The 18,863-nt window shown below is 35.5% G+C and overlaps 1 protein-coding gene across 1 annotated transcript in view; it reads left to right on the plus strand.

The window, feature by feature from the left end:
- Positions 1–69: 69 nt before the first annotated feature.
- Positions 70–18,863, plus strand: part of LOC137387213 (transducin beta-like protein 3) — a 67,721-nt gene continuing 48,927 nt past the window's right edge. The window contains exons 1-7 of the mRNA XM_068073551.1: positions 70–159; positions 1,268–1,415; positions 3,476–3,601; positions 9,502–9,650; positions 14,465–14,632; positions 16,451–16,526; positions 18,090–18,186. Of these exons, the coding sequence (XP_067929652.1) occupies positions 122–159; positions 1,268–1,415; positions 3,476–3,601; positions 9,502–9,650; positions 14,465–14,632; positions 16,451–16,526; positions 18,090–18,186 (802 nt within the window). The 5' untranslated portion in view covers positions 70–121. The remainder of the gene's footprint in view (positions 160–1,267; positions 1,416–3,475; positions 3,602–9,501; positions 9,651–14,464; positions 14,633–16,450; positions 16,527–18,089; positions 18,187–18,863) is intronic.

Consider the following 18,863-nt stretch of genomic DNA (forward strand, 5'->3'; position numbering starts at 1 on the left):
TGGCAACATAATAATTTTAGCGAGCACACTTTATGCTTTTAGATTAGCTTCCGCTTAAAGTACCACGCGTTGGTTCTATGTTACAAGCATTCTTGACTATCTGTATGGTTTTACCATAAACATGCTCCACCGACCAGCCAAAAAAGTCTCCAAGGACACGTAGGTTATTACTGTTTGTTTCAATAACACAACATTCATAAGCATTTGGCTACATACTCTGATTCGATTTACCCTGTTCATCTATAAGTGCTTCGCTGAACATATATTTGCGTCCAAAATGCATTTTAGTAAACATAATTACACATTGTTCACCTGACTTATTTTTTGATCAGAGCTGAAATTTTTGGAGTTTTTACTAACGATGCTTGGAGTATTTCATTTCTGCGAAATACTTTGTCTGTAGGCCTAAATCGTTACGAGTTCGTTACAATTAACTTGTGTATGTAGTAGGCTACTTATCATGTAGTGGCATATACTTCCTATCAATTTAAGCTTAGCAGAAGCATCACATATGATGACCTAAGAAAAGGCTAGATTTAGTGTTGCAAATATTTATATCTATCGTATAGAATTCAGTGATCACTTGAGCATATCTTATAGCTACGAGCTTTTTGGTACAGTGTGGGTTATACCACTGTTTTAATCGTTATCCTTGCTTGTAAAAAGGTAGGCTAAATAACAAAGCTTTTTAATGTTCATAGGAAATCATTGACAATCAATTTGTGAGACTCATTATGGTTGTCTGGTGATTTTAATACCATTAGTAGATTTAAATATATCATGCCAAAAGGGAAATTTTACTAAATATCGTATATGGAAAGCTAGATTTCTAGATGTCTCCATTTTAAAAGACTGTTTTGAAGTACGACATTTAAAACATGATTAAAATTTAATGGTTTTATTGAAAAATAAATGCTTCAGGGAGTTTGTATTAATGGTGTGTCTAATGAAAAACCATTTTGTGTTGTGATTAAGATTGATTGAGAATTGGAAATTTATTATAGTCAACCTTGAGTTCATCAGAAAATATCTTGTTTAGGTCAGAGATAGTCTTCTCTTCTCAACAATATTGTAGGCGAAGGTTTCTTCTACATTTCCAATGAGATGCTATCATTTTTTTTTTAAAGCTGAACTTTATTTTTTTCTCGTGTTATTTGATCTGGCGTGCACTAGAGCACCTAATGCTTAATACTAGAATATTAGTAGAAGTCACTAACATTGATGCAGAAGTTCAGGATGGTAAATGTTGCCATTATCATCTCCGTAGATATGAGGTTGAGTTTCGACAAGAACCTTTTTACACTGGAGGTAAAGTAAAAGTGACAACAGATGGTGACTACCTTCTTACTACTTGCCGTAACTCGGTCAAGGTCATCGACATGTCTAGTGGACTTGTTGTCAACTCCATATATGAGGTACATGTTAATGTGCACACAAATCACTTTAAGAATGCTATTTTTCAGATTCCAGAATTTCAGAATGCCAGCCTCGGATAGCTTTTTAGTGATAGCTCTGTAAAGATATGTATGTTTTTATATAAGTTAAGAGATTATCCATATTTTATTAAATACTATTTACATGTATATTATATTTTTAAACAGAATAAAGTTTGTTGTCACACTTTCAGTTCAAGATGAACTCACACAAAGTTTTCGTAGATTATAATAGATATATATTATATAATATATAATATTATATTATATTGTATCGGTATTTTACTATCATTTGTGACTATTTTTGATGTTTGAGGTGATTTGATTGCCAGGATGTTTTAGGATGAAAATCGATAAAATGTGATTGCAGTTAAACGCTCAGATCACTCGAAACTGCAATTATGACATCTATAACATATGACATCTATAATTGCAAAGAAACTAACAAAATAGCGGCGCTTAATGCTTTAACTTAAACGCGATAGCCAATATCAGCTAGCGCAACAGTCATAACTAGCGGCGTCATTTTGCACATATTTTGCTCCTGAATGTTTTAGTTGCGATCAAGTTTCATCAATTTACACTTACAATTTTTTATGTATAATTTAAATACTGATACTTTCTGATAAAATCTGCTAAAGTTTTGTGTAAGTTCATTTTTAATTCGTGTTGCTGTAGGGTTTCCGAAGTGTAACACAGTTTATTGTTTGCGTTAATGAGTCTCACTTTGACTTACCTTGAGATTGTAAAACTTGTTCTATGGTTTAAAACTAACTGAACTTCATGTGTGCTTCCGATACGGGTCACGTGTGTCCTTGCTCCATTTGCTTGATTTGTATTCTATTTGTATGGGAACTCATTAATATTGGTCATACATCCAAATTTATGCAGTTTCTGGACCGTTTATTTAGATCTTTAGCCTACTTTTAAAATGTCTTCTAAGAATCTATCAAAATCTTCTTGATACAATCTCTGCAATGTTGCAACTTTTGCAGAGATTGCTAGTTTATTTGGCTTATCAACTAAAGAGGCAAAAATTCATAGACACAGACTGCCAGTTTCAACGTTATGTTCAGTAATAGAGTTATAGACACATCATCAGTTTAAATCATATATCCACTAGCACAGTAAAAGTTGCTGAATGTGGTGTACACTATTATAATAATTATATCACAACATTTTTTCTGACAAATGGTTTCCATCAAAAGCTCAGCTAACAAGTCAGTTACTTCATGTCATATAAAAATTTGTTGTGCAGTAAATATATGCATTTTTTATCGTAAAACTTCGCTGACATAGTTATGAATTAAAATGCATGTCACTATTAAAATTCTAGGCGTAGCAGCTCTTTAGACAGAAGTTTTTTGTCTATAGGAATTTGTTTGAAAGCTTGATTACAATTGCTGTGAATGCCTTAGAATTAGAGAATACCGGTTGTCTGAAAGGTGGCTCACCATATCTCATGGTATGAATGATGTATTCTGGTGAAAAGAAATTCAATTTTATAATCTTTTATTCATAGCTCAATAGAAAACGTTGCTCACTTTGACTGTTTTTTGGAGTTGTGCCCTCATAGTAGCTAGTGTTCTTGTTTCTCAACATTTAGAAACAGTTTCTTATGGAAACTTAGTTATACTAAACTTAAGCTGGTAAAATTTTCAGAAGTTGAAGCCTGCTCATCTGAATATTTAATTGAATATTATTGACTAATGAAATGTGCAAAGCATAAATATTTTGCTAAACAAAGAGTCCCCCCCCATAATATGTCAAAATGTTTTTATTCATAGCAAGTTTATAGTTTGTCATCACAAATAGGTGGAGCATCTAAGCCAGGCTAGTTGACTTATTCATATGAGTAGCTGCAATTTTTACTAGCTGCTGTTGTCCATATGATCATTCAAATAGTCTGTGATTCTAAAAGGACTGCAGGTATTTTTGTTTGGGATGTATTAATAATTATGTTCCATCTGTTCAAATATTGCTTTCGCTTTTCTCAACATCTCCATCTAGCATGCTTTCCAAAGATTTGTGCTATTCTACAGGAAGATGACCCAGCGGTAACCTGTTTCTGCGTGTCACCTGATGATCAGAGTCTAGTTGTCTCCTCAGAAAGTGGTTTGCTCCGTCTTTGGGACTGGAAGAATCAAACTCTAATTCGCTCGTGGAAGGTAATTCGCTTCTTTATATTCTATGTGAAATAACAACACGATACGAATTGGATATGAATTATATGAGGTTTGGTGATGGTCACAATATTTATGTGCACCGCTACTTATGAAATTTATTCGTTTCAAAAGCCGTTTTGTAAGTAAAAAATTTTATAAGTAAAAACGCATTTCACCGTATAAATACCTTAATCCACACTAAACCCCCACAAAACTTGGCCATAATATTTGTATAAATTATAAATACATGAAATGGTTAAAACCTGTAACAATTACATGTTAGAATTATACTACTTTATTATTAACTTGAAAAATACACATGGAAATAAAAAAGAACAAAAAAGTAACGAGGAAAAACTACAAACGGTATGTTTATTTACCTTTGGCATTGACCGTATAGATGTGGCTAAGAGTAGATCACGGTAAGTTGCAAGATGGTGGTCAGAGGAGGTGGGTGGAATGGCTCAAATGTGACATAGCTGTGTTAGATGGTTTCTGTTTTCACTTTCATGCAACCTTATTCATCGAAATATTTCACAAATATACTTCACGCATTCAATAAAACCATATCTATTGTTCTTACGCGTCTGTTTTATCGTCATTTTAATGCTGCCACTTTTAGCAGTGATATCTTATAACTTACCGTAAAAATTCATTTAATTTTTTAGCCTTAGCTTGAAGGAGTACATATCATTGTCTGATAATAATGACAAGCCTGTTGATCATTTGTGATAATCGAAAAGTTGGCTCTGGTTTGTTTTGCTCAAAATAAATGCTTTAAGAACACGAATGGGAAGATTTATTTACATCAGCGTTGCCTAAAAATCTGTATATCATTCAGAAAGCACAGACCTTGAATTGCTAGAAACTAAAGTTGTCCTACCCTGTAGGTGATATATGATAACTCCAAATTGTGAAATGAATGAAAACAAAACACTCGTTTACTTACTTTCGCTGGCAAATGAAACTGAGTCACGTGTTCATTAGATCCACTGAAAGCAGACGGGCCGAGATATGACAGGCCTTTTGAATCTAGAAACATCTTTCATAAGTCAATGTCTACCTATTTCTACGGGATGACATTTGGTAACTCGGAAATTCCGTATGTAGGTTCTTTTGTAAGTAAAGGTTCCACTGTAATTTTGAACTTTTAAATTAATTCTATATTAAAATGTTTAATTTAAACTTCTAATAAAAGCCAAACAGCCACCTTTTACTGATCCCATCAACTGATGATAAAACCTCCTAAAATTTCTAGACATCCATTCTATGGATAAGAATCGAAGCACTGGTTTTCCTATTTGTTAAAGGTGAGTGAAAATATTATCTGGCATTAGAATCTGACTTTAAATGAAAGAAAGCATGCCTCCAATATTATGAAACTCATTTTATTAAGTTTTTGAGTTATTCTAGAAAGAATACTGGCTTCTTAACACTTGCTGTTATGCTAGCTGATGGTAGTAGTATTTGGAAAATATTCCTTACTGGTGACAATAAACAAATAATATATGTGTAAGTAAGATGTGGGTTATCATTTCGTCAAATGAGAAATTGCAGTATTATCTCTATTATTCAAAACGAATTATCACAATCGTCTATTTTTCTAATATGTATGGAAAAAATAAATCTTTGATATGCTTCTATATATCTTTGACCTGTTTCTATTATCCAACTTTGGGCCTCAAATGGTCGTCTTAGCATTATTTCAAACAATTATGTGTACTATATATAATACAGTTTTATATATTCTAAACATTTTTCAAACAACTCGGAATCTAATTTCAATTAAAAAACCTATTCACATTCCTGTAATTCTCGTAGTAGTAATACTAGATGTTACTACTAGCAGTAACAACTCACTTTACCTTGTTGCAAATGTTGCTAATAAACTTGACCAAAATTCTACGAATTAAATGTCTGGTTCAACTGTTAACTTAATTTTCTTCTAATACTGGCTATAGCATGTAAAATGGTAAACCTACACTGGTGAGTGTGTGGTAACTGCTACAGCAAAATGGAACGTGCCCGTCAGTGCAAAGTTTTGTTCTGATGTTAAAAATTATTTAAAGAGATAGGATAAAACTATTTTTCATGGTGAAAAAATTGAGTGTATGTTGGAACAGGAACCTTCTGGAACTCAATTGGAATTTATTGACTCAATTGACACATTAAATTCAATTGATGGACTCAATTGAATTGATTGAGTTGCTTATTAAACAGTATGTACTCAATATAGCGTAATGGAACCTTTTAGCATTAATCTTCACTGGTTTATTTTATTTAACGATGCCACAATCATTCTAAACTCAACCATTGAACTTCTTGACCAACCATCAACACCGCAAATAACAAGCAAATACATCGAAGTAATCGACTAATTTTGTAACTGATAAGCTAAGGTAAAAAAATATTACTACATACCTATTAGTTCAACAAAACCAGTCCACCAATATCAGTTCTATTTGCAATGCTTCAAACCTTTATACAATCATTTGTATAGAACTCTTGTACCTGAGCTCTCAGATGACTATAACGTTGTGTCTGACGCAGGGCCGCTCACAGCATTTTGCCAACACACCCACACCATTGTATTATGCGTTAGGCATGATCATCTGGACTATTGTATTTCGCTACAGTTGGTAAAAAAATTTGCGGACGTTGATTTCTTCAAAACTATAAAACATTGTAACGAAAGAGTTAAGTTTCATGGCAATAGCTGCTTAAACAACTTTTTTCGACAATTTGTTGTTTACTTTTATACAGCTAAATGGTGTTCTAACAAGATGCATATATTGTAAAAAGAATTTTGAAGTGATTAAAACAATTCTCACCGGTTTGTACTGAATTTCAATACTTTAGGGTTTGGATATAATTTCGAAGCTCTAGTGTTGCTTTTTTGTACACTGTCCCTGGTTTGAGCCGAATGCAGAATGAGAGCTTAGTTCTGTATTGCTAGGATTGCTGTATTGCTATGGTTTTTCGCCAAGGGACAATTCTATAAAATATTTGTAAACATCTTCCGCCTTGGAATGTTGTATTACATCTTCCATTTGTTGGATGGAACTCACAGATTGATTATAGTCTGATCCTTGTGAGGGAGCAATCATGGGTAGCACAGGAGCAATTAAAGATGTGGTTGCGTCAAATCTGAGTTGATCTTAAAAGAAAGCATTTTTTTTCTCTATCAGTTGAGTTTGTTGTGTTACGCGATCTCATTGCCAAGATATTTGAAAATTAAAATCGAAAAAATCTGTTCGCCGTAAAAACTCTCAGGCCACAAAAACATGCCCAGACTTGCCCAAAATGATGTCACGCGCTATACAACCTGTCTCTATCTCTCGTATTCACATCGGCTATTTGCGATAGAAGTCTAGTCCTACGCGGCCTTATTGGTATATATCTTATTTTGTATTTGCTCATGTTGGCTAGAATAAAATTTTAAATCCAGCTACAGATGCATTATTATGAGTGTTTCAAAGGCATCAAATAACGAAAAGTGAAAATTTATTCTACTGACTTTCTCCAAATGTTGTGTAAACATTTGGGTACCGACTACCAATTCTACCGGTCTACGGTAATTCTGTCAAGCTAACTGTAGAATAAGGTCTTTGTATCAGCAAAGTTCCGCCGCTACCCATACTAATGATATACAGCCTCCCATAAGTCCCGCCCACCTTATGTCCGTCGCCTATCCTTGGGGCGGGGCTGTATATCATTGCCTACACTGACTACTAGTTTCTTACTACCGTAAGTAAGCAAGCCGCGTCTTTGAAAAGAATATACATAGGGATAGAGTTTTAAGGATGAGAAGTCTGCTGCAAACTGAATTTGAACTCACATTCTCTAGTTCTGCGGACATCCATATACCATATCCGATTCACTACAACATTCTGCAAATCATGTTTTGCATTATCTTCAACAATATTATTTTATTATATAATTTTTACAAGCAAAAATATTTTCATCTCGGCATAAAGCTTTTATTAAAAATATTCAAGTCGTGGCCACTCACATAGTTTTAGCTGATACAATAAGACAAATTCATCTACTGGAACAAACTCAAACAAAGCATCATGGTTTATGCAGCATACATTCAAGTCTCTCTTTCCCCTTTATGGCAGTTTCCACACTGACAAAGCTGCTTCGGCTGGTGGGACGACATAAACATTTTGTAATCAGTAAAACAAATGCAATAAATATATGTCATTCATAGATATAACATTCTAAAGCGTATCTATTTTAAAGCTTTCAAATTGGGAGTTAAATAGATTGCGAGTGTAATTTTAAAAACGAATAAACGTATAACAAAGGCACAAGTACGCCAAGCCAACGATTCGAAGCTTTGGTTCTGGAAATTAAAGATTTGTACTGATCAATTGGTTTTCTTCACTTTCTACAAGTGAAAAGTGAACATCTAATGTCAAATCATGAATCTAATTTACTAGATAAAGCTGCCACAGAAAGTTTGAAGCAAATGTAGCTAGGTGAACCGATAAAAAAATATAAAACGATGATTAGTGATAGCAAAAAGTTATAATTTTATTAATTAGTACATGTATTAATGAGTACTAAAATATTACCTTTAGTATATTCATCAATCTAAGCCATTGTATAGCTAGATGCTAAAGATTAAAAAGAAGCTGTCAATAACTCACTGTACATACGTATCTCGCACGCGCAGGAAATTACATTTTAGCCTCAAGCAGGGAAATATAATCTGAATGTAAACTCAACAGGAAACTCAAAGTAAAAGATAAATTTACCTCCATTCTCCGATCTTCCTCCGTAGAACTTTAACTACATGATGCCAAGAAAACTCGGGATCACCTTCGCAGTAACTTTACAGCAATTTTAAAATTACATGTATGTTGTTCGCCAATAAAACATGTCCATCGAGTAATTCATTAAAGTAACGATGTTAATTAATTAAGTAAATATCGATGTCCATGCGATTTAATAATAGAGTAAAATCCAAAATTTGAGATCACAGACAACACGTTTTACGAGTGATAACATTTATTACGGCCTATATAAAAATTTCGCACTGATGATTGGCTAAGGAAGCGACCTCATAATTATCGCTCGTGGATTCTTTTCAGATATATTGCTTGTGACGTCACGAATGAAGCACCCACTGGAACGTGAGCTTTTTAAAGGAGGGCCTCATTCAAACGCATACATCTCTGGACAGGATTGATCTACAAAGACAAAAATGGCATCAAATTGTAGCTGATGTTTTAGCCTTTTATGGGTCTTAATTTCATTAAATCGAATTTTTTGACGCAACCACATCTTTAAAGCTGGATGCCTTTTAACACCACGAATGGTCATTGTGTGACTAAACCACTGATTTTAAGTCAGCATACTAACCAAGGCTGAGCCCTTTTTTATTTGTCAAAGAATAACTGCCACAAACAGCTTTCATTGTTTGTTCATAGGTAAATCAGGCACACTAATTCCGATTTTGTACTCAAAATAAAGATTGGTCCACTAACCTTCAAAGTCATATTTGTTTTTGAAGGCGTTTTTACACCGATTCAATATCGATGTCGCAATCGCACAACAAGCCCCGCCCATAAATATGTGACGTAACCAAAGTTGGGGAGGTTTAGTTCGATCTAGAATTATAGAGATAGGTGTCTTAAAACCCATTATTCTCTCAATTCAGCCTTCAAAATAATCTCAATCTTTTCTTAAAGGTAGATAAGCTATCTAATATTGTTTGTAGCTTGTTACAGGATTTTTAATAGGCTGAACGCCGAGAAAAATGAGCTTAAAAAACGCGCGATTCTATCACAAGCTAACGTTGTTATCACACTTTTTTATTTGTTAGATGATTTAACATATCAGATGTGATTATATTTCTAGAATAGGCCATGAGGATGAATTTATTGTTGTTACAGAGTATTCATACCGGTCCAATATTGGAGATGGCTATCGACCCTACGTCAACATTGTTAGCCACAGGCTCTAGTGATATGACCATAAAGTTATGGGATGTAGACAGAAAATATTGGACCCACAATCTCAAGGGTCACACTGGAATCATCACGTATGCAACTTCACAATTCATCTTTGCCTGTGTAGTGCCTGTTTGCATGGCTACATCTATGTTTGTTTATTAATATATTCATGTCAGTGTGAGACTAGGTCTAGATACACACATGTTTGTGTCAATGGTTGAACATTTCCATGTCTGTGCTAGGATATGGGCTAGAATTTCTGCATCTATCTGTATGGGCATGGTTGTGATTGACTATGGCTATACCAGCGTATCGGTTATGTTTTGGGTGTGTATGTGTATGTCTGTGTATATGTATGTCTGTCTATATGTTTGGACATGTGCATGTTTGTGCACTGTTAGGTTAGATCTATCTCCATAGATGCCCGCGCGCACAGACACACGTATGGATGCGTGCTCGTGCTGTACATCTATATATAATATATATGTTGCGATTGCACATGTATATGGATTTGTAGGGTATGGCTAGCTATATACATGTATATAGATTATCGGTAGCTGCACTTGGTTATCTTTAGGATATGTCTGAGTGTGTCTATGCATGTACTGCATTTCTAGAGATGAGTATGTCTATGCATATGTGTTTTTTTTGAATATGCTCATGTGTAATGGTATGCTGGGAAACAAATTCGCCCTTTTCAGTCCGACTTCAATTTACAATCATCTCAACATGTGAGCGTTCTATGATAAGGTATAACATTGGAGCAGGTATTTGACTCCATGCTCTGAGAATTTTTTAACATGTTCGAAGTTTTTCAAAACATGGAAGTTTCATAAGAGAACCTGATGAAAACTATATTGAAAAAACTCTAAATTAATTTAAACTTTGTTAAAGGTTGACTTGCAACAAAATTCACATTACAGTTATTTGGTATCAAAAGATTCACCATGTCTTACTCTGTTGTGTTGTAGGTGCAAAATATGTGGGAATGTGATTACAAGCTCTTAAAAGCTCAAAAACGAACAGTTAATCGCAGCCACACGAGACCGCCGTAGTTTGGATTCTCTTTCCAAAACGGCTCAAATGGGACGTAGTTGTTACAATATGGTTTCCGTTTACACTTTCATGCAACCTCATTCGTCGAAATATTTCACAAATATACTTCACGCATTCAATAAAACCATGTCTATTGTTCTTATGCGTCTGTTTTATCGTCATTGTAATGCTCTCACTTTTAGCACTGATATCTTAAAACTTACCGTAAAAATTCGTTTAATTTTTTAATCTTAGCTTGAAGGAGTACATATCATTGTCTGATAATCATGACGAGCCTGTTGGTCACCTGTGATAATCGAAAAGTGCTGCAGAAATTATTTGCTAAGTATTGGGTCACATGATCATATTACGACTTGACGATTAGATCTAGCCGAAACAAAACTGTAAAGTAGCGAGCATCTATATTTGATACGGGGTCTTCGGTAAAACCTGAAGTGTTTGTCATAAACTAGTGCTACGATAAGTTTTATATTGAGCTTTTTATTGGTCTTTCAATTCACGCGAGAACATCACGTGACAAGACAATAACCAAATGTAATGACTACGTCAGAGAAATAAACTGATTTCAATCTACAGCGGCTTTTCGTTTTTGAGCTTTTAAGAGCTTGTAATCACATTTCCCTATATTTGGCACCTACAACACAACAGAGTAAGACATGGTGAATCTTTTGATACCAAATAACTGTAATGTTAATTTTGTTGCAAGTCAACCTTTAAGGAATGCCCCGTATCTCTATCCCATCTCCAACTCCGAATGTCGTAATTCCTACAGTTCTGTTTTGTCCCTTTAGTAAAGTAATTTGACAAAGCTCTTTTAATTGATCACAGCATCGCTAGTTTAGTTATTCATATATAATTTATTCTTTTTTGTACTTACCTTTTACTTAAATATAATATATTTGTTTTAATGTGATGCATAATTCTCTAAAGCGTTTATTATGGAGTTGTTGGTGAAACAAATTGCTGTATATTCATATAAGATTACTAGATGGATGCCCGTCTAGTAATTAGTAATCCAATAATAATGATAACAGTAAAGGGTAGTAAAACAGCTTATAAACAGTGGTAGGTAATGCAGTTGCCATTTTGTAAGTTGACTAATTAGCCAATGACAAAATTAGCAAACTTAATTTGAATAACTTAAGCTAGTAACACAAGCTTGAATAATTTTTATAACCAGAGCCGTGAAGCCAGCTTGTAATCAGTACGCACTACATGTCTTCAAGCGTGCATATTTTAATTGATGTAATGAATTATTCTGTTGTGTACCAATGTAGCAGCTTGGCCTAGCAGGTAGAACATCTGCCTGTAGACCTGGAGGATCAGAGTTCAAATTCTATGTGAAGAGGTTTTTCCATTCCTAAAACTTTATTGCTACGACTAAACACACAAATGACAGACCAACAAACAGACAAACGAAAAACACTGAAATTTATAATTTAGAAATATATTATATATATATTTATTTATATATATATATACATTTATATATAAGTATATATATATATCCTTATATCAGTGGTGATAAGGAGTCAAGGTGACTCCTTATCACCGCTGCTCTTCTGCATATGCCTAAACCCTCTAAGCAATATGCTGGAGGAGACTCAATATGAGTACCAGTTTAAGAGTGGCACCAAGATAAACCATCTCTTCTACATGGATGACATCAAGCTGTACGCTAACAGAGAAAGGGACATTGATTCGCTAATACACCTCACTCAGGTATACAGCAAGGACATCGGAATGACCTTCGGTATTGAGAAATGTGGAAGGCTAATTCTTAAGAAAGGCCATTCTATGCTCACAGATGGCCTAAGAATGCCAAATGGTACCATAAAAGATATCGAAGAAGGGTACAATTACTTGGGGATTATGCAAAGCAACATCAACCACGAAGCCAAGGTACGTCACAAAGCCATTACCGAATACAAGAAATGCCTTTGGCAGGTCTTACAGAGCCAGCTCAATGCCAAGAACCAAGTCATGGCAATAAATACCTACGCACTGCCAGTAATAAGATATCCAGCAAGCATAATAAAGTGGACTGAGAAAGCCATCAAAGAAACAGATATAGCAACTCGTAAACTGCTGACCATGCATGGAGCACTCCACCCAAAATCTGATACTACTAGATTGTATCTCGATAGGAAAGATGGCGGTAGGGAACTCAAAAGTGTACAGCAGACAGTGAAAGAGGAGGAGCAAAGCATCAAAGCATATGCAGCCTCCATGGCCACTTCAGATAAGCTGCTAGCTGAATTTCAATCGGCTGCTCTTACAACGGACCTACGCTCTGATGATGAGGAAATTGACTGGCACACGAAACCTCTTCATGGTGCTTACCACCAACAAATATCTAAGGTTGGCGATCTTCACCAGACATATATGTGGCTAAACAAAGGAAGCCTAACGACCAATACAGAGTCGCTAATCATGGCAGCCCAGGAGCAAGTGCTCCCAACAAAGCAACTCCAAACAAAAATCTATCACACTAGAGACGATCCTAGATGCAGACTGTGCAAAGATGCACCTGAGACCATCCAACACATCATCAGTGGATGCAAACAGTTAGCAGGAAACGCATACACTGAGCGGCATAATCATGTCGCAGGTGTTGTGTATAGAAGTCTATGTGATGAGTATGGCCTTAATAAACCACAACACTGGTGGGAAGCTCCTGGTAAGGTCAATGAAAATGACCGCGCTAAGATCCTCTGGGACTTCTACATCCGAACTGACAAGCATGTCCTAGCAAACCAACCCGATATAGTGGTGGTAAACAAGGAGAACAAGAGGGCTACTATAATAGATATAGCAGTACCCAATGACTACAATATAGCCAGCAAAGAAAAAGAAAAGATAGAGAAATATCTCCCTCTTAGAGAAGAGATTGAAAATTGCTGGAATGTAAGAACAACTGTAATCCCAGTAGTCATTGGGGCACTGGGCGCAATAACACCAGCGCATAAAATGCGGCTTGCCCAAATACCAACAGCAATCAACTTAGGTGAGTTGCAGAAAAGTGCGCTATTGGGAACAGCTAAGATCTTGAGGCGAGTGCTCAAACTCTCAGGTCTCTGGTAGGAGACCCGAGTTAGAGCAGAGTTTACCACCCATACGGGGTATCCGGGGTGAGGAAACAATTATATATATAGATTTGCTTCAACATACAACTGTTTCAGCATATGAATGAATGAAGGTTCAACTGCATATGCCTACTCGTACCTGAGGTTCATTATTTAGGTGAATAATAATAATGTTCACCAAATGATTGTAGGATTCTGTTCCACAATACTATGGTGTTGAATGGAGGTATACTTTTGTTCCTTGTCTGTAACCTTCATATATACTAGTACCCTTGAAGTTTAGTGTGTTGTGAGTGATCATCAGGTATAATAACTATATGGAAAACTATTCTGATAAACCTTGTATGGTTGATTTGTGTGGTTGTTAAGCATAGATCTACTATGCTGAGAGTCAGGAGTTCGAATACCGTATGATACAATCTTTTTTCTCTCAACTTTGAACTGTAGCTTCAAACAGATTGACTGACACGGCTTTTATTATGGTAAAGATTAAGCAAAAGTCGTAAATCTCACAAGGCCTACCATAGCTTAGCCGTATTCACATTTATAAACAAACCTCTTCTCATTTGTGGTATTTTTATAGACCTTATCAACATCGTTACATTTTATTGTTTCAGATATGTTTTGTTTTTATTTGATGAATACTTATTTGAAATTCGAATGGATTTTAGAGGCAGGCCTAAAGGAAGTAACTGAAAATTTCTAATGATTTTATTTCTAAAAAGTAGAAAAGCTTAATTACTTTGCCTGTATTTTTTCAGTACTGTGACCTTTCACCCCAAAGAATTATGGGTCATATCTGCATCACTGGATCTTCTGATAAAGATTTGGAATCTGCAGACGAGTGAGTGCATGGTCAATCTAGAAGGCCATTATTCAGCTGTTACCGGCTTTGTTATAGACTCCCTACGGCCAAATCTCCTTGTCAGGCAAGTCAGTCTAATCTAATAGGTAGAGATAGATTCAATACAGATTCAATATGGATTCAATTCAGATTCAATACAGTCAATCAAGATACAGGTCAAGAGACTTACTCTCCAACATGAACCTTAATCAACTCATTACAGATAAACTAAGATGAACTCAAATCAACTCACTAGGATGAACATATTGAATGAACCAAAAATTGAATGGCCTGCCTCTCAAATTCATCTAGTGTAAGCACATTGAAGTCAAATGCATTTTTACTTGCATCGTCATCACGATTGGCTTTTTGAGCTGTAGGCCAAATTAAACAAATTAATGGAATAAACTATGTGAATTTTATGTAAGACACTAGCGACATTCTGTACTTGTACCATTCTGGGAAATTTGGAAGTGTGTTGAGGTGTATTCTCCTCCCCATTTTGAAATATTCAATAATTAGCCAACTGCTCGAAGTTGCACGAATATTAAAAAACAGTTTGTAAACAGTGACAGGTAATGTAGTCGCCTGCCACGTGCCATTAGCTTGGCACATTGCCAATGGCAACTTGAGTAAGCTAGTACATGTATTTGTATTGCGAAACTTACTAATAAGAGCCATCAGAGCAAGCTTTAGTGACTTGCGTTGGGTGTAAGGTGTAGTCGCTATGCGTATTGTAACCCAGATAGCAACTCATATCCCCCAATGAATCCGTTGCATCTTCCGTCGTCTGGGGAATGGGAGGTTCAGAGATCAAATCTTCTGCGATATGGATTTTTCGATCAAAGATTTTAATAACTATAGCTGGACACACCGAAGCACATAAATTTATATACACTGAGATTTCTATATATAGATTTTATTTTAGTATACTGTTTGGTCATTCTATCGTAATCCCACTTTTTTTTAGGTCAAACTATTGCATTTTATTTTGTATGATTTCAGGTTATGTTTAAAATCTTACAAAATGATTAAATAAAACTAATATTTACTCATTGAGAGATCAATTATAAATATTAGAGTTCTCTGAAACATCCAGTACTGTAATAGTGATAAGTTAGTATTTGACTCAATAGTTATCCTCTCCTAGTCAACTATTAACTTTTTTGCATTATAAGATGGATCCTAGTTGGCCACGTGTTAGGCAGTTACTCGTTATCCATTGGCTCACTTGTATATTATATGCTTACTAGATGAGTATATTTAGATTTTAGTATAGATTTAGACTAGCTGAAGCGCTTGTCTAAATCTTCATTATAGTAAGATTCGTGTCCACCCTTTCATTTGGTTGTTAAGAAAAAAGACTACCCTCACAGGAATCAAACTCCTACATTCTGCAGATGCACGGATGTGAAGGCAAATGCACTACCACTAAGCCATGCAGCTAGCTTGCCAGGTCTTGGAATAATTGTACTTATAGTCATTACATGTCATGATCTCTCATGCAATCATGATCTTCAAGCTTGTTAATTATTCCATAGTAACAGAAGTAGGCTGTGTGACTTAGTGGATAGCACGCCTGTCTGCAAAACCTGCTGTTTCCGAGGCCAATGCCAGTGCGAAGCGGCTTTTCCATTCCTATAACTTTATCGCTATAACTGGACATACAGATGACAGACCAACAAACACTTAGATTTGTATATATAGGCCTTAATAAGATATAAAGATATATATGTTTTCTATGGATGTTTTTATGCATACTTCTATGGGTTTTACACGAAGTAATTTCATTAAATCTTGTCATTTATGCTTTTGATTCTAGGTCATTTTTAAGAAACTGAAATCCCTATGATTATCATCTCTTGTGTGACACTGTACATGACTTGTTGGCCTGTGGTTTCAGCTCTGGCAGAGACAAAGTACTCATGATCTGGAATATAGAAGAGAAAAAAAGAGTGGACACAATTCCAGTTTATGAGGTATGTATATAGAAACAATAGCTGTTGCTGATAACTGTAGTAGCGTGGATACAAACTACTACAACTATCAGTAGTAGTTAGTAGTAATTATACATTAGTTATTATTAATTAGTAGTAATTATACATTAATTATTATTAATTATTGATTAGTAGTGATTATGCATGGATCTCAATCAGAGAGTTCTCACTTCAGCATTTTAGCAAGAAGCCAGCTGTCTCAAACCTTCTACTGTTGTGTCAATTTTTAGAAGAAACCAGCTGTTGGAGGTTCTGTGTATGACTTCCGATGCTAGAATGATCCATGTTTGGTATTATTGTTAAGTGTAATGGTAGCTTTCACTGAACATTAAGAACCAGAGAGCAATATTTTTAGGTCAGCAACGAAAAGGGTATCATACAGCTTAAAAGGCCAACCAAATCTTGTCCAATCTTTAGAATGTCTGGTCTAGCAACAGACCAGTCAACTATACCTTTATTTTAGCCTCGGAACCTTTATGTCTGGCCCCGTCACCTTTGTGGAAAAGCGGTAGGACGACCCCTGATTACTGAATAGAGATAATTTACTTCACACTTTACATTCAGGCTACCTAATATTCCTTTATTCATCAAACATTTTAATGAAGTTGACATTTTATGCTTCAATTCTTAAAGGAGGTTGAATTCCAACATCGGTTTTATGTTTTATAATTTATGCACCTTTTCATTTATATTCTTCCAATTAAATCTATGGATATAGTCTTAAGTCATGCATAAAGGCATCCTATTTCTATCTTTTTCAGACAATGTGTATCTATTTGCTAGGGTAATTCTGCAGTCATATGGTGGAGTTTTTTTTCCTACTCAAATCCTTGTGTTAAAAAATATTGTAAGCCCCCTTTAGTAGAAACCATGAAAGATGGTATTAATTCGGTCTGTATTAACTAAGAATTTATTAGAAAAAGTGCCGGATGGCATCAAGGGTTTCTGGGGTTTAGAACCCAGGATAAACTTGACAATAGTTTGTGTGAGAAGTAACCCTTTGACTAAGCCGGCACACGCTGAAAGTGTAGCTCAAGTAAGCCTTTATCACTGCTATTGATTGTTCACTATACAATACTTGTACTGTATATGCCTGCTAACCCGCAATGCTTGGGTATGGTTCATATACAACTAAGTTTTCTTGGCATTTCGCACACCTCAATGTAGTTCTATTGTAACTTTTTTGTTAATCAGTCATACACATATCAATTGTGGAGGAACATGATTTACACGTTTGTGGTAAGTAGTCATTCAGAGCGCGTGTACTTTTCATGTTGTTGCTTCATACAGGAGGCGAGGGAGTATGTAGGAAGGTCTGCCCTTGACATTTTGCAAAATGTTTACTTTAATCTGAAAGTATTTTGGGTTTCACATTGTCTCGCTAGCATTGCGTGTAACACTAAGCCATACTTTTATTCTTTTTGGTCATAGACAGCGATGTTTGACTATGTCAAACATCGCTGTCTATATCATACCTCTTCCACTCTGAACAATGTGAGCCATGATGATGGTAATCGTTAATCGCTACCAGTAATCGTGCTCTAGGTTCTTGAGGATGTTGTCGAGCTTCAACGAGAGAGTAACGCAAGTCTAGGGATTAGAAATTCAGAGGACCTACATGTCGTGACAGCAGGCAGCAAAGGTTAGTTACTGCACCTTTGAGGTAACTAGACTAGATTCTGACTCATTTCCTTAGTAGTGATTATTATTAGCCTCATCGTTATTAATATGTAACCTAGTAGTGACCTAGTCATTGCCACATGAGAGGGATGATGTGTGACCACATCACCGCATGCGCATACATGTGGTGATACGGTCAACAGAGAAGCTAAACTGACCAATTACACAGTACAATAATGTTGATTATCGGTTTTGATTGGTCAGAACTGCTATGCTATTAATACGTCGATATTACTGCAGATAAGCTTTCGTGCAGTTTGTAGCTGCAATTCTTTGGGTTTGTATTAGACTGAAGAAACCCTCACTGACTGAAAGCTCCGTAATTGTCATATTTTTGTCAGCGATGGCTACCTATCCATTGTTTTTAATACATGCATGCATCTCGAGTACAGCATGCGTTGATATAGATTTTATTTATCTTTCTCCAATGACTGGGTGTATTGTGTAAACAATAATGGAACATAATACAGCCATTGTTATGCCGTATCACGCCGTAGTGTTATCATGGAACATTGATAAGGAATATAAGCACTTCGCCCACTTAGGTGCCGGCTTAGTCAAAGGGTTACTTCGCACATTATTGGTTATGTTAATTGTGGGTTCGAATCCCACTAGAAACCCTAGACGCCATCTGGCACT

Source organism: Watersipora subatra, chromosome 2, assembly GCF_963576615.1.
Source record: "Watersipora subatra chromosome 2, tzWatSuba1.1, whole genome shotgun sequence".
Lineage (NCBI taxonomy): Eukaryota > Metazoa > Bryozoa > Gymnolaemata > Cheilostomatida > Watersiporidae > Watersipora > Watersipora subatra.